The following is a 22,218-nucleotide window of genomic DNA, read 5'->3' as shown; positions in this document are numbered from 1 at the left end:
AGAAGTGGAAGGCATTCTGGGTAATTCGCTGTTTACTTCCTGCGGCTGAGGAATCCGTGGCCCAGTCCTTCGCTGTTTTTTTTGTCGGAGAGGATGGCACTGGAGACGGTGCCAAAGGACCTGCGGCATCTGCGGGCTTGTTTGCTGTGTTCGCTGGTCAAGGTGTCCTTCGGGGAGCTGGTTGTAGGGGCGATGGGGGAATCAAGGTGGGGGAAAACGTGGAACGGGGCTGGGGGATAGCGAAGAGTAAATTAAGGTCTAGGACCCCGGGTTTGGCGGGGGGGTTGGGAAGCTGCTGGAGGCCATTGTTTAAGTATAGGAACGCAGGCAGTCTTTTCATACTTTTGACTCCTCAGCTAGTACAGGTCTGATCCTTAACAGACGTTCAGCGAATTTCTGTTGAAGCCGAAGGCCACTGGGAGTCAGATGAGGGTGGGGATCTGCAGCTGAAGGAGTAGTCGAGAAGATGCCTGGCCCTGAGGAGACTAGGGAAAGGAATAGGTGAAACGCAGTTAGGAACAAGAGAGGGAGGACTGTGAGGGTGGGTGGAACTTTAGGAATGGGGCTGTGGGAGTGGTGGGTGGGGAACCAGATGAGGCAGAACCAACACAGGGAGCCTTCTGCTTGACCAGGTAGAAGTATGTAGAGCGCTACTTATTCTTTTGGCCTTGTTTATGCTCACCCCTACCCTCTTCTTTCTCCCTCCCAGACCATAGACCAGTTTGAATATGATGGTTGTGACAATTGTGATGCATACCTTCAGATGAAGGGTAACCGGGAGATGGTATATGACTGCACCAGCTCTTCCTTTGACGGGTAAGTCCCTTTAGATTCCTTCATTTACTTTTTGGTTACTCCCATCCCACCCCACGCAGTAAATGTGAGGCGAATTTTGAGACCATGATCCTCGATGTTCTCAGTTATTTTGAAACACACTAGTTCTGTGCTGTCCAGTACAGTAGCCACTAGCCATGTGTGGCATTGAGCACTTGAAATGTGGCTAGTCCAAACTGAGTTATGCTTTAAGTGTAAAATATACACTAGATTGACAAGATTCAGAACAAGGAAAAAGAATGTAAAATATTTTAATTTTTTTAAATATTAATTATATACCCAAATGGTAATTCTTTGGGTGTACTGGGTTAAATGAATATGTTATTGAAATTAATTTCACCCTTTTGTCTTTACTCATAAACATGGCTACTAGAAAATTTTAAATGACTTGTGTGGTTTTTACTTATTTCTGCTGGACAGTTCTTCATTAGACTGTCAGCTCATTGGTGGTAGGGACTGTGTTTATCTTGTGCACACTGATCTGGCACACGGCCTGGAAGGTTGCAGAGGGCTAAGAAATGTTTGTTGAATGCATGAAGGTCCTTTCTAAAAATGAAGGTAAGGTAAGGTGCAGTAATGGTAAATTATTACCTGAAAGCTGATGCTGTTAGATACGTCGTGTAAGAGACCCCATAAGAAAAGTTTTCCCTTGGTGAGATTCTCCAATGGGGAGAAGGAAAAATGAGAGTAACGTAAGTGGCCAGGTCTTAGTTTTTTTTCCCCCAAAGTAGGAGCCAGAGGGCAGTATTCTTTGTGGGTTAAGGAGATCCTGTGTCTTTTGGTCTTAGGCCAGTTAAGGATTTACACACAGGGGTGCCTGGGTGGCTCAGTTAAGTGTCCAATTGTTGATTTCAGTTCAGGTCATGATCTCAGGGTAGTGAGATTGAGCCCTGCTTTGGGCTCCGCACTCAGCAGGAAGTCTGCTTGAGATTCTCTCTCTCCGTGTGCCCCTCCCCTTGTGCGCTCTTTCTCTCAAATAAATGAATCTTAAAAAAAAAAAAAAAGAATTTACACACAATCTGGGCTCAAATCCAGTACTTAGTAAACTTCCTTCAAGGTAAGGCCAACTCCATCCATTCCTTATTTGACTTCCTTTATGAAGGATTGGTCAAAAAAGATGTTGCCGTGGAACCTTACTTCCTACACATGCATGTGCACAGTCAGTGCTCTGGTTCCTTTGTTGATTTGTTAGCACTGTAACAAAATGGCTAACAAATGAGTAAAGGGACTCCCATCTATGGTAAAGTACTTATGTTGGCTGCTGTGAGGGATGTCAAGAGTTACACAGTGATGGGGCGCCTGGGTGGCTCAGTCGTTAAGCTTCTGCCTTCGGCTCAGGGCGTGATCCTGGAGTTCTGGGATCGAGCCCCATGTCAGGCTCTTCAGCTGGGAGCCGGCTTCTTTCTCTCCCACTCCTCCTGCTTGTGTTCCCTCTCTCACTGGCGATCTCTCTCTCTCTGTCAAATGAATAAATAAAATCTTAAAAAAAAATTTTTTTTTAAAAAGAGTACACAGTGATGCACTTACTAGTAAGAGAGACGCAGTGTAAAGTTTTGCATATTAGAGTTTGTTTAAAAATTGTGGCAAAATTTGTGTGACAGAAAATTTACTTTTTAAAATTTTTTATTTATTTGAGAGAGAGAGAGCACAAGCAGGGTAGCAGGGGAGGGAGAAGCAGACCCCCCTTTGAGCAGGGAGACTGACAAGGGGCTTGATCCCAGGACCCTGAGACCATGACCTGAGCTGAAGGCAGACGCTTAACCTACTGAGCCACCCAGGCGCCCCTGAAAATTTACCCTTTTTAAGTGTAGAATTCATTGGTATTAAGTATATTCACATTGTGCAGTCATCACTACCATCCATCTCCAGAACTTTTCTCATCGTATTTTCCCCTCCCCACAGCCCTTGGCAGTTACCATTCTACTTTCTTTCTGTATGAATTTCTTGTTTTGTTTTGTTTTTTGGTTAAGATTTATTTATCTATTTATTTGACAGAGAGCAAGAGAGCAAAGTGGGGGAGTGGCAGAGGGAGAGGGAGAAGCTGAGCAGGGAGCCCAGCTTGGGGCTGGATCCCAGGACCCTGGGATTATGACCTGAGCTCAAGGCAGATACTTAATCGACTTGAGCCACCCAGACGCCCCTCTTGCTGTATGAATTTGAAGTGTACTATAGGTGCTTCATATAAGTGGAATCATACAATATTTGTCCTTTTGTGTCTGGCTCATTTCATTTACCATCATATCTTCAAGGTTTATCTGTATTGTAGTATGCGTCCAATTTTCCTTTAGAGCTGAATAATCCCATTATATACGCTACACTGTATCCATTCGTCTGTGGATAGGCTCTTTGGTTGGTTCTGTCTTTTGGCTGTTAGGAATAATGCTGCTATGAACATGGGTTTATGAACTATCTGGTCAAGTCCCTGCGTTCACTTCTTTAGGGTATGTATCCAGAAGTGGAATTGCTGAGTCGTTCTGTTTAATATTTAGGGGAACTGCCATACTGTTTTTCACAGCGGCAGCACCGTTTTCTGTTCCCACCAGCAGTGTGCAGGGGTTCCAGTTTCTCCACACCCCTGCCAGTGCTTGTTATTTTTTGTTTTATGTTTTGTTTTGGTTTTGATAGTAGTTACCCTATTGGACGTGAAGTGGTATTGTTTTGGTTTTGATTGCCTTTCCCTAATGATTAGTGATGCATCTTTTTATGTGCTTATTGGCCATTTGTCTGTCTTCTTCAGAAAAATGTCTCTTCAGATCCGTTGCCCACTTTCGAAGCAGGTTATTTGATTGTTTATTGTTGTAAGAGTTATTTGTGTATTCTGGTGCATATTAGATTTTGGAGAATGGATATATCAAGGGCTAAAGGAGATCAGAGGAGGGCCAGATGAACTCAGCCAGAAGCAGAGGAGAGAGCATGTGAATCAGGCCCTGAAAGAAAGAAGTACTGGATTTTTGAGGAGGTCAAGGTGAGAGAGCATTTTAGTGAAAGCATTCTAAACAAGGGAATGACTTGAGAATCATGGGGTGGGAAAACCAGGGAATGTTTGGGGAATGGTGGGGATTCTGTTGAGGTTAAACCATAAGGTTGGGTGACAGGCACTGTAAGGCTAGGAAGATTGCTTGTGAAGAACAGAAGAGAACATCCAGACAACAGCCTGCGTATGTGCCTGTCCCTGCTCAGTGTGTCGGTCCAGGCGTTACCCTACTTAACCACCTCAGAGGGTGGGGTCACTTCCACTCCCAGCAGATGGCTGAGAATGTAGGATTTGGATGGGGAGGGAGGCTCCCCAAATAAGAATCCAGGATTGTTGCCAAGAGAAGAGGGAATGCTTATTGGGAAGGCAGTTGACAAATTCAGTATCTAGAACAGATCTGTCACAGGCAGTCAGCAAGCATTTGATTGAATGAATGAATGACAGAAATGACCTCTGTAGCTTCTGAAAGTACCTGATGTTTACCTGTCAAGCTCAAGTGGCAGCCTTCTGGCCCTTAACGTGGCCTTTCTGTTGCCTGTGCTCTAGGATCAGAGCTCTCCTGGGAAGAACTATTAGGATAATTAGGAGAGCTAATGCTTATTTAGCACCTACTCTGTGCCAGGTGTTTGTCATGTATTAGCTCACTATTCGAGTCTCATCCCACAAAATTCTGAGAGAGGTCTCCATACGTGTGTTAGGCTCTACAGCTCATCAGAGGCAGACTTTGGCCAAGTCTAACTTCTTTCTGGTAGAAGGATCTATGGTTTTCCTTCACCCTCCCCTTTTGTACTAGGGCCCAGCCCCCTAGTGGTCATGTCGCTTGCTTGGAATTAGTAGCACTCGCCATCTACTTTTAAAGATTTTATTTATTTATTTGACAGAGAGACAGCCAGCGAGAGAGGGAACACAAGCAGGAGGAGTGGGAGAGGAAGAAGCAGGCTCCCAGCGGAGGAGCCCGATGTGGGGCTCGATCCCAGAACGCCGGGATCACGCCCTGCGCCGAAGGCAGACACTTAACGACAGCCACCCAGGCGCCCCTGGCCATCTACTTTTAAAAGGCCGTCCCTTTTCCCAGAGAACCTGGGCTAAGATGTGTTTGAGCCTGATGAGCTTGTCCTTTGGGAAGGACCTGTGACTGACCTGTGCTTGGCGGGCAAGTTAGTACTAACTTCGGGTCAGCCCCTTCCCAGCATTAGTAGTCCGTTTCCCCTTCTTTCTAGTTGAGACCCAGTACTTGGCTTTTTCCTGTGTTTCCTCTCCCAGCACTATTTTGCTGGCTGGCAGCAGAGTAAAGTAGCATTTTCCTCCATCTCTCTCTCCTGTAGTAGGGGAGGCTCAGGCTGACTCTGTTTCTTTTCCCTTCCCAGAATCATTGCGATGATGAGTCCAGAGGACAGCTGGGTCTCCAAGTGGCAGCGAGTCAGTACGTATCTCCCTTTTTCCTTATCCTGGCCCGTGTTGTTGCCGCTCCTCGGGTCTGGTGGGGGAGTCTCAAATCAGGGGATAAGTGGCCGCAGAGTGAAGCAGATGGGGTTGTAGGAAACATGAGGAAAGTGTCCTGTGCCCTGTCGTTTAACACTGGAGCCAAAAGAAGTGTTTGTTCTTCTCTTGGAGTTGCAGAATTCCTTTCAGTTTTAGCTTAAACCTCCGTTTGGTTTTTAGACTCAACTTGCTCTCACTGCCATCTCTTTTTCTTCTTTCCTAGGTAACTTTAAGCCGGGTGTGTATGCAGTGTCAGTCACTGGTCGCCTTCCCCAAGGTAATCATCATCGTCACAGCAGCCAGTGTTCACCTACTGCGGCAAGCTCTCTGGAAGTCCTTTATGTGACTGCACGCTAGTCCTCACAACTCTGTGAGGGAACTGAGGCACAGAGAGCTTAAATAACTTGCCCAAGGTTATCCTGCTAAAAAGTGAGGAGCTAGAATTTGCAGCCAGGCGTTTTGACCCCAGAACCCTTGGTTTCAGTGACTACAGTGTGTCTCCCTTTTCCTTCTCATTCTTACCAAGTCATTACCAAACACGTGCCTGGATCTTCAGTGGTAATAAGCCAATAGAAGCAGGACTGTTGGTGAGCTGTGTCAGAACTCCCTATTGCTTTGGAACACCTTCTTCCTTCCTCCCTTTCCCATCCCCCACCAAAGTGGTAGGAGAAGGAGCTTTCTTATCCTCCAGAATCTTCCTCTCTCACAGAGCTGTTTCTTTTCCTGCTGCAGGAATCGTGCGAGAGCTGAAAAGTCGAGGAGTGGCCTACAAATCCAGAGACACAGCTATAAAGACCTAGCAAGATGCGTGGCTGCCAGCGTCTTTGCTCCCCACCTCCTGCATCTTATTTTTTGTTATGGAACTAAATGGACAGAACTTGAGATACTCCTCACCCTCCTACTCTGAGACTCAGCAGGCTGTTGAGAGAGTACCTCACAGCGTGTCCCTGGGCCATTTTACCTTTGGACTGCTGGTGGGGGTGGGGGTCGTTTGGGCTGGTGGATTAACAGAGACCGAATTGAATGGGGGGTAGAAGACCCAGTCTGAGCCCTTGCCCATGGGTAGGACTCTGGGTCAAATGCCAATAAACACGAACCCCTAGGAAAAGTTCTTAAGCCCATGACAGATGCCTTGCTGCCTCCTTCTTTTTACCTGGGCACAAGAACTCACTTAACCCTGTAAGCACTTTTCCAGAGCAGCAGAGGCCCTCCTCCCCATTACCCATCTTTCAGCTTTTCGGGGTTGCAGCCTTTCTAGTGTGCTTCCTTGGGTCTTGTTGGAAGGTCTGCTGTCCTGAGTGTAGGCAGCCCCATCAAGCTGGAGTCCTGGTGTCTGGGGGTTGCAGACTTGCTCTAGGCCTGGCACAGCAAGTGTCTTTTGAAAGAAAGCCTGAGGCTTCTTAGTATTCTTTGCCTGTTGACCATATTTAATACTGTTCCCCACTCTTTTTTTTTCTTCTTCTTTTTACTGCTCTTTTTCTATCTTAGACCAGTCAGTGGTACCCATGACCCTCCCTCGCCCACCTACACATATTCTGCTGCATTTCTCTTAACTGGAGACCCTCAGGTGGCTGCTGGGTCTTGGCCCCGTTCGTTTTTGCCTCTGCAGGTATTGGGCCCCCCCTTTCCCCTCTGGCCTAGTAGGAGGTTTTGATACCAAGTTATGGGTCAAGGTGAGTTATTTGTTTTAGAATGAAAGTTACCAGAAATTCTTGTTTACTTAAATCCACAAAGAATTCTATTACTATCCCCATATTGACTCCCTAGGTCTCTTGTTCTCCATCTGTAAAACAGTGGTACACTCTGCCTGTCTACCTTAGTATTGTGATTACAAAAACGAAGCAATGTGAAAAATCTAGAACTTAGGTTTTATAAAAAGTAAAATTCATTTACACTCTTTTTATCAGCTATTCTTTAATAATACGCAGTATGTGCGCAGTTAACCAAATAGTGGGAGAAATGCCCAGAATCACCACCACAGAATGAGCTCTCGACTCAGTAGCAGAGGTGCCTACATGAGGGCTTTGTGTCTCTTAGCCACCTGGTGTTGCTAGTGAGTCAGCGTCTCTTGTTACCTGTGGCCTGGAGTGTGTGGGAAGGAGAGAGAGGTGCTGATTCTCCAGTGACCCCTGCCCACCCCGTCCTTGTTTTCTCATAGGCCCATGGCAAGGAAGCTGGGAGTGGCCCAGGGTGCTCCTGTCACTCACAGATCCTCAAACCAGAACCATGTTTGCTGATGCCTTCAAGCTCTGAGGGAATGGTCCACTAACCCCAGTTGGAGCCGAGTTTTTAAAGGATTTCTCCAGCCCAGCAAACTGAAAGAGCTCCAGGGGTGGTGGTTTCTACTAAATTTCAATCTGAAAGTTTCCTTGGGAAGTAGCCGCACCAGGCCAGCCTTGCGTTCTGGTTCTGGAGGGAAGAAGTGGGTTTCAGCAAGAGTGCCTAGGCCAAGCAGCCAACACCCAACTTTCACTGGCTTTTCTCGAAAAGTCCCTTGGAAATCCCCGGCTGCTGTCCTGCGTGTCTGACCCGGACGTGGCTGCTCCGTGAGAATGGAAACAGTTGTGGGGAGGGGAGGCAAGCGGCGCTGTGCACAAGTAACCACACTCAGGCTGCCTCAGCCCCACACTGAGCTGAGGCCCTAACTGTTAGCCTCGCAGGAAGCGAAAGACACAGGCCCTGATGGCTGTGGGGGAGGGGTGCCCAGTCGTCGGGACCGGATTTCACAGACTCGGTGCCAAGTGGGCTCTGCCTGGAAGCTGCTTCTCAATTCGTGTTCTTGCTTTTTCCGGTCCTGGGAGCTGCTTATGGTGCTGCCCGGCCAGACAGGCAAGAAGTGCTAGGGTCCACCCACTGCGGGGAGCCCAAAGAAACCGAAAGGGGCTGCTGGTTCTCGAAGGCTCCCCAGGAGGGAGCAGTGCAATGTGGACCAGGAGGTCTCCGCTGCCGCTGCCCTGCGTCGCATGGCCCTGAAGGCTATGCCCTGCTCCTTGTGCCTGTCAAAAGTTCGGCCCCATTCTGACCACGGAGGTCCCACATCCACCCCGGGTCTTGGTCTCCTGCTCAGTCATTTGGCTTCTCTACTTCAGAAAGGCAAGGCTCCTCCTCCTTAGTTCCACAATGAGAGATGCGAGTCAGGCTAGTGACCAGGCTGGCTTCCCCTTGTCTGCTTATTCTTCATTCTCTTCTTCCTACCCACTACTGCCCGTGAGATCAAAAAGCAGACTCAGTGGCAGTTCCTTGCTGAATGCAGCCTCCTCCTTGATGGCTGATGGAGCAAGGGTCGGAACATTCTGGTCTTGGAGAGAAGCTGTTGCAGAAGAGTAATGGGGATGAGCTGGGGAGGGGTAAGCTCAGGCTGGGCTCTTTAGGTTTGGCCTCGTTTCCTCTGGGCATGGCCACTACCTTCTCACTCCGAGCCTGTCTAAAACCTGCCATTCAGTCCTCGTGTCCCCTCCCTGACACCTGAGCCGGTGAGTGTGTAAGAGACAGGTAATGTGGAAGCACAGAAGGTATCTTAATTTGGAAGTATGCCTCATGTTTATCAGTGAAACCTTTCGTTTAAATGGCATTTTACAGTTGCCAAAAGGGTTTTCATGTCCATTATCTTATTTGATCCTCACAAAACCCCTACGTTATAGTTAACATCCTTATGTAGTGATGAAGAGACCGAAGGTCAAAGTGACCTGCCATGATCAAGAAGTAGAGCCTGAACTCAAGTAATATGTTGCTCACACCCAAACTAGGGCTGCTAACTCCTCCTAACATCCCCAGATGCGGTGGGCTTGCCCCCTTCACGATGATTCCACAGACCCAGCATGAGGCGTTAGTGTATCATGAGTGAGAGTTACATGCCCCTATACATTGAGTCCCCGGAACACCCTGTGCCTACCACTTACACCTCTAGTCCCCAAGTCTAAAATTGCCCAAAGAGAGGGAGGCAGTGTGGGGAAATGGTCCAGGGAGGTGATCCTCGGGATTTACTCAAGGATCCGTGCGCAGCACGTTGGGAAAGCGGTTCAGCCTTCCTGCAGTTCCCACCTGGCTGCATCTTCTTTTTTACTCCGGCAGCTCTTCGGTATCTGCTGACCTGTGCCCCATATTCCCCAACCTCTTCTGCTTTTTTCCTACTCACCACCTCTGTCTGCAGCCCAATTATGGCACCTTCACACTCCCCTGGAACACAGACCTGATGAAAATACACACACGTATCCAATTAGGGGCACGGCCCCTGCCTCCCAGTCCTCACTGCTCTAAACAGTTTGCTCTTTGTAAAATGCAGCTGACAAAACTCTGCTTTAGGTGGCAGGATAGTCGTTCCTCGGGACAGGCGGGGGTGGAATAGAAGATGGGGGGAGCCTGACCTTGTAGTCTGTTTCTTGATCTGGATGCCAGTTACATAGGTTAGTTCACTCTCTGAAGATTTATTGAGTTACATACTCATGATTTGCTCATGCATTTCTATTTGTATGCTAACTTTAAACAAAAAGTTCACTTAAAGACACAGCAGTCCTATCTTAGATCGTTGTGAGAAATGCATTCATTTATGTAAAAGCAATCTGCAAGCTGTCCACTATCATGTGTATCTAAGGAATCCCATTTATCTCGTTGTCCGCCTCTAGATAAAAGTTCTCCGTACGTGTGGCGAGAATGTCATCCCTGTAGTGTTGTTGGACAATGGATGTTTCAATACATCTATTATACATAAATATATCATAACTGACACATTTTCCTTTAAGCACCATGGATTTTGATTTTAATCTCTCTGTTCTCTTGTTTTTTATGACATATGTTGTTGGTTTTATGGTTTGTTTTTTTTTTTAATATATACTTCCTTGCTATTTGGATACAAGATTCTGGATGTGATTTAACTTCTGCTTGGCTCAAAGTTATGTTAGAAGCCTCCATTTTTGTATCATGTGGTGAAATGGTTCTGGGACTGATTATTTTTCTACCTCTTGGATTCATGTCAGCCTGTCACTTCTGCTGCGCATGTGTGGCTGTCCCCCTTCCAGTCTCGTTTGAGCTAGGAGAACAGACAGCTACACTTGGTAAAAATTGCTATAGAGTAGGGCGTAGACTGAGGAAGAAAGCACATGGCTGCCTGCCTGGGCTTTTGGGGGGCAGAGGCCTTCGCCGGAGTGTTGGAGCTGTAGAGTGACAACAGATCGTACAGAGAATGTGAAGGTGGGACGAGTCATGACTTCGGCCAACCCCCACCCCCAACATTATAAGTGAGATGACTGAGCACCAGAGGCAGTGGCCAGCCTGATCCCAAAGGGGTCACTGCTACTTTAAATGTCCTACACTACTTGGCCTGGTGCCTTCTGCCTAGAGATGCTCGTGTTTCTCTTTGCTTGAAGATCCCAGAAAGCAGGCGCTGAGGGCAGAGAAAACTGAGGGCTGTTAGCACCAAGATGTCCCATTCTCTGAGAAATGTGACAGAAAACCTCTCTCCTCCAGACCTCTGGTACTCCTATTCTCAGCACACCCCCCGGAGTGGAGGGCAGGCATTATGGGGTCATGGACAGACGACTTGGGAGTCCATCCCACAGATGGAGGCCTGGGCCTGTAACAAGTCAGGGGCCTGGCAAGCCCGTTGCAAGAGCTCCTACGCGCGGCTCCTGCCTGTGCACTCTCCTTCCTCCACACTGAGCTCCTGCGCTACAGAGAGAACTTGAGGGAAGGTAAACAACAGCTTCAGACACCACAGTAGCGGGACCCCAGCGTCTCCCCAAAATGGATTCCTCCTCCTTCCCCACCACCAGCCATTGCAGCCCTTTCAACCCCTCCCCCATCCCGGAAAATACCTGGAAGGAAGTGAGTGCTCTGGGGCCACCAGCCAGAGGAAGGGGTTTAACTGACACCTTGTCCCTGAGGGCTTGAGGAGCAGGGGGCAGAGGGGGGAATGCAAATCAGTGCTTGGAACAGAGAAGGACTCCACGGAGAGGAAGAGGCTGGCAGCCATCACTCAGCTTTCCTCCTGGGCTATGGTCCCAGCAGGGGCTGGGAAGGCCTGAGGCAAGGGAGTGATCGCAGGTCCGGAGAAGCCAGCTGCTGCCCCCACCCTGTACTGGCAGCTGCGACACTGACACTTTCTCTGGGCAGCTGAATAGACTCACTTCTTCAGTCCTGCACCCCAGGGGAGCTGGGAGGTGGGGGCGGGGTGTGGAGCTCAAAGGGGCCGGCGGGAAGGTGAGGTGCAGGTGGTCAAGGTGGGCACATGGCGGCTCTGGTGACTGAGCCTGAGGACGGCGTGTCTGTTCTGCTTCTGCAGCAGGAGGGACTGGGCTCAGATTAGAAGGACCCCTCTGACCCCCACATCTGTAGACACCAGGGGCCACGACTGAGAACCGCGTGGTGTCCTTGCAAAGGGGTCTTTCGCAGCAATTGGGAGGCAAGAATATGAGTGGACAAGCTGTCTCTGGGCTTCTAATAATTTACTGTATCAGTATAGGAATTACCAGGTTCAAAACCGGCCACTTTCATTATTGGATCCCATCCTGAGGACCACCTGTGAGGTATTATTCCCCTTTCACAGATGAGAGAACTGAGTTTCAGTTATATCCCTTGTCCAAGGTGAGCAGCCAGACAAAACTACGCTGGTGTGTCAGCCCAGCTGTCCCTACGGCCTCCCTTGATTTCTGCTGTGGCAGACGGGGATCTAGGGCCCATGACTGGGGCAGGGCTGAGGGGCCCCTCCTTGTCTTCCTTTTGCCCCCTGGAGCCCCCGTGAGCTGCACCCCGGGGTACGGGTCTACTGACCTCAGTACCAAGGTCTTTGGGGGGTGAGGGCCTCAACACTGCGCGGTGCTCACTCATCCTTGGACCCTTCTGGAGGGCCTGGGCCGCCTGCCCCAGGCCCCAGCTCCCATCTTGCCCCAGGCCTCTCACCCCGCCCCTCCGCCGCAGCCCCATGACGTGGCTGCCCGCACCCCATTGGTCAGCCTGGGAGCATTTGCCCTTATTTGGCCAGGCCGGCTCTGGGCTGGGCCTCCGCCCCCTGCCCGGCCCCGCAGGCTCTTCTCTCTCACTTCGTCTTTTTGAGGTTTGGCTCTGGGGCCCTGGCAGGCGTCGCTTCAAACGCACTTTCTGGTTGAGTCATTTTTTAACGGCTCCAGGGCTGTGAGCTGCTGCTGGGGCTGCTGGGGGCCCCCAGACTTCGTGGCTAACTCTCCCTCATCTGACTGCCTAATAGGCTCCGAGGGCAGGGGCTGGGGGGCATTTGTGTTGGAGAGATTCTGCAGGCCCCTTGGTGATAGAGCCGTCTGCCGCCCCCACAAGCCTGGGGAGAGGGGTCCGCCTGAGTTCCTCCCACTGCCTTTTCCAAAACCCTTTTCCGGCTGGGTCCGTGAGCAGATGTAGGCCACGACTCCCCTGTCTGTTGGGTAACCTCTCTGAGGTCTGGTTCTTTTCGGGGGCACTTTGAATTGAGTCCCTTAAGGGGACAGAACCTGGAGGCCGACTGTTAGCTGGTTTTCAAGAAGGTGACACTGAACCTTGTGGAGTAGTTTCCGGTTCTTCATCTCTGAGACGGGGTTACCATCTTTTACATCACGGGCTCAGAGTGCTGATCAAATGAGATTCAGACTGAATGTGTTTTATAAAGTTCTCTAGAGGCTTCAGCTGCTGCCCTTCCCCCCAGCTCGGGGTGTGCAACACGAGGGTGAATGAGGCCACTGAGCCCGAGCAGTTCACAGGGCAGAGCTGACCTTCTGCCTGCCCAGCTGTCCCTGGCATGTGAGGGATCCTGTGGGGGGCAGAATGCTGGCAGGAGGGGAGAGAGAGTCCAAGGAGTGCCCCCAGCCCTTCGTCCCTTATTCCCAGCTAAAATAGGGGGGAGGATTCTGCTCTAGATCCTTTCCCAGCCACCTGCCTTCTCTGAGTAACGGGAGCTCTGCTCTCGAGCCGGCTGGGGAAATCCATCAGCTACCCAGGGGCGGGCAGGTCTCGGAACACAACCTGCTGCTTCCTCCTCCAAGGTTCCTAGGGCCCCTTGCTCTTGGGAACTTCCCAGGTCCTTGGTCAACCTCCTCCTCTGTTTTATAGGTGAAGAAACAAAGGCTGCGGGTTGGGGGTCAGATTCTGTGAATGGTCCAAAGTCATACAGTAAATGGCCACAGTGTGGGGGCTGGGCCCCTAGTCTCCTGCCTCCTGGTTCTGCCTCCTGCTTGGTGGTCCTGATGGTGGGTAGGGAATTAAGCTGAGGAGAGATCATAGTGGGTTTCAGGCAGGTGCCAGGCCCCTAGCTCTTGGGACACACACATGGAACAAACACAGAGTTCGTTCATAGCAGTTAAAACTGGAGCGGACGCAGCAGGTTAAACCAAGCGCCTCTGCTGCACAGAGCCGGGACGGCGCTTTTCCCGCTTGTGTCCCTGGGAGAGCCCAGTGGCCATCTAGCTTCATGGCCACTCCCACAGCAGCTGGCAGGGTGACTTTCTTCCTCACACTCACACCCCCTTTCCTACCCAGCCCATCCTGCCTCTTCCCAGATGCTATGGACAAAACCCTGGACTTGGCCTAAACTTGCATTGTGACCTCAGGCTGCCTTCTGCCTCCCTCTGGGTTTGCAGATAGGTTTCCCGACTCAGGCCGGGTTATCCCCCGAGCTTGCTGCTTAAAAGGGCTTCGGTACTACGGCATGGAGAGCTGAGCCAGAGCCCCGTCCTGGAGCAGCGCCGGCCTCCCAGGGTGCACTGCAGCTGCCCCTCGGCCCCGCAGAGCAGGAGAGCATGAAGTTGAACCTGCAGGCTGCCTGGGCAGTGCGGACAGGGCGGAGGGGAGAACGCGCCCGCTCTCCTTGTCAGGAGGCCTCTCGGCACTACTGGAGCTCCCCAGGCTCTGAGATGAGTCAGGGGACCTGCTTAGGTGCCAAGGTGGCCTCTGCAAGGGACATGCGCCGTCTTCGTTTCTGGAGGTGCCTTCTCTTCTCAGACCCCACTTCCTTCAGCGGCCCTTCCAGGGAGGGTGGTAAGAGATGCCAGCATTTGGGACTCTTGACCCCAGTTGTCTTTAGCTCCGTTCTGTCATGCTGGGGGCTCAGTTTCCCTCCTTCCCTCAGTCAGAAGCCCTTGCTCCCCTGAGGGCGGGCCTGCTCTGCCTTCTGACTTCCTGTTTGTGAGTGGTTAGGTCCTGTGGCTTCTGTCTTGTTGTCTCCTCACAAGGCAGGTTATCTGGGCTGCCATCTCTGCCTGCCTGCCGAGCGAAGGCCCCAGACCCGCGCAGCTGCAGGGAGAGCTTCTGCCTCCCTGTGCAGGCAGCGCTCTTGCCCTTTCTCCCACCTTCTGGGCCTGCTCTCCTTTGCAAGTGTTAGGCCTTTGAAGGGCCATTTTCTCCCTGTTTCTCCCCCTGCCCAGCCAGCTTCCACCCTATTCCCTCTCTCTCCAAACCCTCTTCCACCCATACTCACTTTCTCCAGGAAGCCTTATCTGACGGGCCCCTGAGACTCCGAGGTTCCTACTGCAACATCTGTCAGTCCAGCCCCGTGGGCCCCTCCACCCCACCCGGGACTGGTTCGCCCTCGTTGCTGTAACTGTGTAAGATGTAGGTACGTGTGGAGGGGTATACATGCGCCCTACCTCACCTCTCAGATTTGCTCAAGTAGGAGCCCAGAGTCCATGTCAGACTGAAGCTCTGTGCCCTCTTTGGTACAAATTGCTCTCACACCCACACACAGAGCTCTCATACCCTGTCCGAGTGGGAATCCCTGAAGACAGGTCTTGTGTCCTTTTCTCCTCAGGCCCACCTTTCCCAACCCCCAGTCTCAGCTTGGCACACAAAGAGGGCTATCTCCTAGGTCAGTGAGGTTGGGGCAGAAGTGAGGGATTGACAGCCTTGAGCCTTCCAGGATCCCAGACCCCAGTGGCCTCAGCCCTCACTAGGTGAGGGGCTGTTCCCACTTTTTTTCTGATGCCAGCTGCCCCTCCTCTACTCCTTCTTATCCTGGTCCCTACTCCTTCTCCTCTTTTGCTACCTCTGAGCAGGACTATGATCCTGGGACTAAGAGTGTCAGAACTAGAAAGGACCATGGAGGACACTTCCTAGCAGAGTCCAAGCGAGCAAGGCTGCCCAGTGAGTGTCTGGTGGAGCCCTGACCTGTTGCCAAGGGGCGGAGTTTGAGGAGTCCACTTGAACTCCTTTCTCCTTCACGAAGAGAGGCCTCCTTTCTCAGCCACCTCCTCTCTCAGCCACTGGCCATCACTTCTCATCCTGGGGGACTGAGGCAACAGACAGCTTTGGGGGCAGGAGCGGGAGTCACCCCTCTCGCACAGACGTGCCATGTTTGGAAGCCAGCCCCAGCTCCCTCCGGTCACTCTCCAAGGGCTGGCCTCCGATTCCCAAGTGAACCTTCCCAGGTGTTTCCAGGAAGGAGGCAGGGGTGTCCAGGACGTGCGGCCGGTCTTCCTCCAGGTGTGTCTGTAGGCCTGAGCTGGGCCATGACCCACAGCATGTCTGTGTGGCTCTGGGCCCTGTCTGCTGTGTCTCTCTGGAAAGGAGACTGTGAATCTTTTGGGCCCTTTGGGCCCTGTGTGTCCGTGTGTGTGTGTGTGTGTGTGTGTGTGTGTGTGTGTGTGTGTCTGCATAGGCACCCTCTGCTCTTCCCTCAGGAACCTGTTGGTCAGTTATGTGGGACCCACACACGGGTTGTGCAAGCTGGAGCGGGGCGTCCGGCCCTGTGCTCTTATTCCACTCACCTGGGTGGTTCTTATTGTCTCTGTGTCCTTATTTCAGACCAAGCCCCTTCCTCACCCTTGATTCTGTCTTTGGCCGTGTCCTGTTTCTCCTGGTTTGAGGCCCCGCAGAGCAGGGAACCTTTGCCGGGTCCGGGGGGAGAAGTTTGGGGTACAAGGACACTGAGTCCCACCTCTGTTCCATCTTCTTCAACCCTAGCCTGAGGGTGGGAACCAGCAAAAGCCCCAGCCCCTCCAGAAACCCCCTGACTCCAGAAGTGCTGGGGTGGAGACACTGGGCCTCAGTCTCTCTCCTAAAAACAACAACAACAACAAAACCCCACAAACACAAAAATCAGTGGTGGTCTTTGGCCTTGGGCACTGACGACCTATATGAAAGAAAAGCAGCCTCTGTTGTCACAGGGGAGCAGGCCTCAGGGACAGCTTCCCCTTGCTCAGGGGGAGGAACCTGGGGTCTGACTTGCTGCAGGTCCCATGCGGAGGGAGTCCATAGCAGAGCTGGGCCCTGAAGCCAGGCCCCTGGCTCCCAGTCTGTGACTCCTGTTTGCTGGGACAAAAGACCTCTGAGGTGATAGCTCTGAGAGCACTCTTAAGCCAAGGGTGGTGGTGGGAGGCAAGATGCTCCAGGAGGATGGGCCCCTGAAGGGTGGGGGTCCAGGAACTCAGGTTACTGCACAACTTTGATATTCTTATCCTCTTATCGTGGAGGGCAGCCACTTCCCCTCCACCCAGGGTCTGGAGCAGCGGTGGTCTGTTAAAGGAGCACTGTCCCATTTCTGGCCAGCTTGCCCTCCTCACTGCTGTCTCTTCAGACCCCAGTGGATGAAGAGCGCTGTTCTCCTTTACTCCATCCCGTTTAGGGGCCTAGCTGGATAATAATTCTCAGGTTGAGGATCCCCTTTCCCGAAGGAAAGAATGCATGGCAATCTCCCTCCCCACTGGCCCCTGCTCCATGCCAATCCTCTTTTGGCCCTTAAATCTGAGAGTTCCCTGAAGTTTGTGTGGGCCTGACCCTGAATGGGGACCCAGAGAAGAGACCCATGGCCTTCTGGGAAGGAGTCACTGGGTGATTCTTGTCCATGCATACCACCCTCTCATCCCCCCAAACTATTCCTCTTGATTCCAGAAACAAGCCCACTGAGAGGCTTGGCGAACTTTGGGGAAAATGTGTGGCTTAGACCTAGCCCATCCCAGCCCCCACTTAGCCCCACACCCTGTTCCCCTCCCCCAGCCAGGGGCCCTGGGATGGGCAGCTTCCTGCCTTCCCCATGGGGAAAGCGGGGGTGGCATGCAGGTGGGCGGGCCCCGTGCCCACATCCGGTGGCTGCCAGAACCTCCCCTTGGAGTCTCTTTCCCTCCACTCCTCCAAGCCCAATGGCACCTATGCCCTGCCCTAGACCCTGGTCCTCACCACTGCTCTGCCCTGCCCTCCTATCCCTACAGGCCCCAAAGGAAGCAGAAACATTCAGTCTAGAGCTAACAGGCGTACCTGGCCCAAGTGTGACCTCCATACTGTGCTGAGGGCACAGGTCTGGCCTGCCACAGGCTGGGCCTGGGGGAGGGATGGCTTTGTGGGGTGCTGAGGCCTCTGACTGTGTGAAGGATGTTGTGATGTGCTGGCCTGGACCTCCTTTCATGCATCTGTACCTTTTGGCCTCTCTTAGGCAACGTGTATAGAGGAGCCATGGCTCGGTTTGAATGTCACTGCTGTCCCAAAGAGAAGGGAGTTTTCTGGGCTAGGGTCATGGGGGTGGGGCTCGGAGAAAAGGTCCTTTTTTTGTGCTACATTCAGAACCCTGTGTTCTGGGCACTCACCGAAGGCCCTGACAGGAATACCTTATCTCCTAGAGTCACCCTGAGTACCCTGAGTCAGTCCCAGGCTCTTGAACCATCCCCTGGACTTGGTGCCATGGGGGAAGGGCAGGCCCCGGGGTCCCGGAAGCCACCTGCCCAGGGCGTGTGAGATGGTCTCTTCAGCCCCCCTCCCGCCAATACCCAGCCTTGTCGCTGGTTTCCTGTCAGTCTGTCCTCCCCAGGGAGGGGAGGGGCACGCTAATCTCCCGCTGTGGTGTGGGGGCGGGCTCCAAGACCGTTGGGCGCCCTGAGATCTGACCCACGTGGCCTCGGGGTTATAAGCCCTGCCCGCCCTGAAGGGAACCCCACTTGGGAGCCTGGCGCACAGGGCTTGCTCCCCTGGGCCTTGCAGCATCAGGTAAGGATCTGAACCTTCACGTCAGCCCCAACCCGGGGTCCTCAACTCTTAGCTTCAAGGGGTGATGAAGGGTTTGGCTTGCAGGCCCTGGGTGGAGATACTCTGGGGAGGGACTTTGAGAGCTTGGGTGCCAAGGCTTACTAGCAAGGCTCTAGGCAAAGAGGCGCAATAACCTTCAGATCTATCGGCTTTCGGCTTTCCGCGCGGAACAGCTACTCAGAATCCTGGGCCTTGACTTCCCTCTAGACAAGGAAGTTAAAATGGCTCCTGGTCCCAGATGAAGAAAGGAGGGGTCCTGAGTTTCAAGGGACAAGGGCCAGAGAGTAGGGTGGGGATAGCAGGGGGTGGGTGGAGGCTGAAAAGTGGGACTCCGTGTCACCGAGAGGCGCTAAATGTCTCCCTCCACCCAACATGGCCACCATCTCTGTTGTGATAGCCTAGGGCTTCTGCCTGGGGAGCTGCTGGCTGGTGAGGCCATCAGGGCCTTGGGCTGGTGAGGACGCTAGGGACATAGGTCTTGGTGGGAGGAAGCTGTGGCTGCCTCAGTTGGACTCTGGAGGGCAGGGGGTATGGCTGGAAGGGGTCACCTGGGAGGGTCAGAACTGGGGTCAGAACCAGAGTAGCTATGGTTTCTACCTGGGTGTTTCCAAAAGGGGGGGATGGGGTGGAGCTGCAGGGGGAAGGGAACAGGGAACCAAAGAGGAAGTGGGGGGAGGGAAGGAGGGGAGGCCAGGACTGGCGCCATGCTGAGTCACCGCCCACAAGGCCCAGAGCAGGCCCTCTGGGGGCCGGGGGGCAGGGTGGTAGGGTCTTAGGGAGCCACAGGAGGGCCGGGGGCTCTCGAAGCAGGAGTCAGGAGGAGGAGCGGGCGGCCTGAAGAGCACTCGCAGACGGACAGACAGACAGTGCAGTCACCCATAAAGTAGAAAGCACTACTAACAGCACTGGAGGGTGTAGTGTTTCCTACTTTATGGATGAGTGTACTGTGGGCTTCGGAGAGCACGCCGCCGCCGCCGCCGCCGCCGCCGCCGTCTTCCTCCGCGCTCCGGACCGCGTGTGACAGGTGAGCCCCTCAGGCACCCTCCCCGCCCAGCCCTGCAAGGCCTCTGATGTCCCCCACTGCCTTGTCCCTCCTGGTCTGGCCACCTGGGACAAGGCCACATGCGCTCTCTGCCGTGCAGAGGTCTGGGAGGGCTGCACATCGGACTTGGCGCAGGGATGGAGGGGCCCCAGCGTGGGGGCCCAGCCGCAGGCCGACAGATGCCGGGACGAGGAAGAGGCTGGAAAGGAGGGTAGACGGAGGGGAAGGGAAGGGTGGTGGTGCCAGGGGTCCCAATGCTAATAAAGAATGGACTCTGCTTCTGTTTTGTCTGAGACTCTGTTTTTGGGGTCAGGGCGCTGAATGGGCTTAGGGGGCACATGGATGGGGGGGGTCAGGAGGGAGAATCACTCACTCTCTTGAGAGAAATGGGTTTGGCCCTGCCTGTGAGACCAGAAGAGAGCTCTGGGCCGGGCCGGGCCTGGCCTGGCCAGCCTGGGAAGGAAGGAGGGGGTGGGGTGGGGTGGGGTGGGGTGGTAAGACCTCCCTGCACAGCCAGGAAAGGGGGCAGGACAGGGAGGGGCAGGGCTAGGAGGGGCCCTCCTACCTTTTTCCGGAGCTCTGGCCCTGCCCTGCCCTCCACTCACTTTCCACACCCCTAAACTGAAAGTGGCCTACCTCCAGTTGTAAGCTAAGGAGATCCCGTGGGTCCCTGGTAGTCTAAGAATTAGGTGTAAACACACTGTGCACACACACAAAGCATCTCACACATAAACAAGGGCACGCACAGACACTAATATACAATATATATACACACCAGCATGCACGTGCTTTTGCGCACAAGGACCCCCGGCACGCACGCTAGCAACACACATGGACAGTGACGTATGCATGTGACATGCTTGGCATGTCAATCAATGACACAGATATACACACACTCAGGACACATGCATGTGCAATAGTATACACACACGCAACACCATAAGCACACATGATGCGTGTTACACATAGAAGAGCATACAAATCCACGCATAGCGATAGTCACGTAATGAACACGTTGGTTCCATACGCCCATATGCCGACAACTCATCCATGATTGTCCGTATACAGTAGGTACATGGTGGCACCTATGTCTAGATACATAGATCTAAAGAAAATCATGTCATTGTCATTACACAGATTTACGTGATTGCACGAGAGTGTGTCATATATTGCAAAATGTCAGGGAACAGCATGCACGTACATATTCTGTGCCAGGCATGTTGTAACTTACACACTCACAGTCGCAGCCCCACAGACACATAATAGCACACGCATATACACACACGTTTCTGTGCACATATGTAGACTAATACAGCGGCCCCCTCCCGTGTATATATGCCTGTTCTCTACACGCGTACTCTACACATGCGTGCAAATGATGGCGTGCCTGCGTGCCGGGACATAAACAGCAGCAGCGCACACGTCGTGGAGCACACACTGATGCACACGCTACTTTAGGGAAGTGAGGATGCCACCTCCTCCCCATGTACTCCCCCGCAGTTTCGCCAGCTCCAGCCAGGGTGGAGCCCACAGTCAGGGGCTCTGCCGCTCAGTGCTGCGGCTGCTGTTCCCCGGGGGTGCCACACGAGGGCCCCCAATGTCGGCGGAGACTGGCTTGTCTGCAGATGGACTTAATTCCAGGTTCGGAGGGGACAGGGGCTGCCTCCCCGAGACCCCTCCCAACACCGCTGTCTCTGGGGACTCCATCCAGGCCCCTGTCCCCACGTACAGGTTGACTTGTGGGTAGAGGAGTTCCCATGTCCTTGTCCCCAAAGGCCATCTTCCCATAGCACAAAGGCCTGAGGCTAGGCAGAAGATGAATTTCCTCGCAGTCCGGGGCAAAGCCAGCCCAACAGGCCATGTGGTCTCCCCAGCTGGCCCAAGATGGCCAGATTGTCCCCGAATGAAGTCTGCCGGGAAGAAGCCGAAGCAATTCCAATTTCTACCTCTGTCTGTTTCTGTCTTCCTGTTCTCATTCTTTTGATTTCTCTGTCTCTCTCTCTCTCTTTGTTTCATCTCAAATCTCATCTTTTCTACACCTATCCTTTTTCATTGCTGGCTCTATCGGTCTTACCACCTCCTGTCTCTGTCTCTGCTGGGGCCGATGTGGGGAGGACCGTCTGCAGCCCCCTCGCCTCTGTACAAGGAAGGCGCAGGGGCCTGTGGGGCGAGGGGTGGGAGGCTACATGTCCGGGGTACTGGGCTGGGATCCCGTGAGGAAGCAGCTCTTCCCTCTGTCCCGACCCGGCCTGCTGGTCCAGCCCACCAGTCCAGCGCTATCACCATGGAAACGAGCAGCCGACTTCCTATTGGTGGGCGGGAGAAGACGGGAGGGGGAGGGGAGGGCTGGCTCTCCCCTGCTCGCCCCCCCCCCCCATTCTGAGGCTCAGCCCTCTTCTGCGCCCACCATCTCGGGGCTCCTGGACTGGAGGGGACCCCCGCAGTCCCCAGAGCTGAGGCCAGCAGGGACAGAGACTATGAGGCAAGCGGCCCACCGACCCAGGCCTCCTTAGGACCAGCCGACCGCCCAGCAAGCGGGAGAGCAGCAGCAGAGAGGGGGCAGGAGATAAAGGACCAGAGCGGACGGTTGAGGATCACCCCCAGCGGCTCCTGCACACCCTAACCAGGCTGAGGGTCGTGATGGATGGCCAGACTCGCAGACGCTGACGGACAGACAATGACACCGATGCACACAGCTGCACAGCACTGAGCTGCTCGGATACAACCAGTGACAGCATCACACGCTGCCACAGCCCTGCAACACAGACACCCCCACACACAGAGAAACAACTGGTAACTCCGAAACAGGCACAGTGACACGCAGAACCACTACCCCCAACACACACGAGTGGGGGCATCCGTCCTCCAAACACACGCAAGACAGCGCTGCCCCGACACACAGAGCTGGAGACACACACCAACCCTCACCCAGGCGCTTCTG

At 53.2% G+C, this 22,218-nt stretch overlaps 1 protein-coding gene and 1 long non-coding RNA gene across 2 annotated transcripts; both read left to right on the top strand.

The window, feature by feature from the left end:
• On the top strand, positions 1-7,189 carry SUPT4H1 (SPT4 homolog, DSIF elongation factor subunit). The gene is made up of 5 exons (XM_045773126.2): positions 1-162; positions 710-816; positions 5,176-5,231; positions 5,514-5,567; positions 6,023-7,189. The coding sequence occupies exons 1-5, from the start codon at positions 94-96 to the stop codon at positions 6,088-6,090; spliced, it is 354 nt and encodes a 117-aa protein (XP_045629082.1). The 5' UTR covers positions 1-93; the 3' UTR covers positions 6,091-7,189.
• A 10,559-nt stretch (positions 7,190-17,748) lies between these two features.
• LOC123777122 (uncharacterized) lies at positions 17,749-19,557 on the top strand. Its single transcript, XR_015721330.1, has 2 exons — positions 17,749-18,196; positions 19,154-19,557. It is a non-coding gene; the product is annotated as an uncharacterized LOC123777122 (long non-coding RNA).
• Positions 19,558-22,218: the final 2,661 nt, after the last annotated feature.

The sequence above is a fragment of the Ursus americanus genome, chromosome 23 (assembly GCF_024610735.1).
Source record: "Ursus americanus isolate L20-20 chromosome 23, mUrsAme1.1.p, whole genome shotgun sequence".
NCBI classification, from domain to species: domain Eukaryota; kingdom Metazoa; phylum Chordata; class Mammalia; order Carnivora; family Ursidae; genus Ursus; species Ursus americanus.
Note: the sequence above shows the minus strand (reverse complement) of the source record. Positions and strands in the feature narration are given on the sequence as shown.

Excerpts from the sequence above, each read along its gene's own strand:
- SUPT4H1 (XM_045773126.2), top strand. The coding sequence starts at position 94 with ATGGCACTGGAGACGGTGCCAAAGGACCTGCGGCATCTGCGGGCTTGT. Across the intron at positions 5,232-5,513 it reads CTCCAAGTGGCAGCGAGTCA|GTAACTTTAAGCCGGGTGTG; the intron begins GTACGTATCTCC and ends CTTCTTTCCTAG. Across the intron at positions 5,568-6,022 it reads CACTGGTCGCCTTCCCCAAG|GAATCGTGCGAGAGCTGAAA; the intron begins GTAATCATCATC and ends TTCCTGCTGCAG.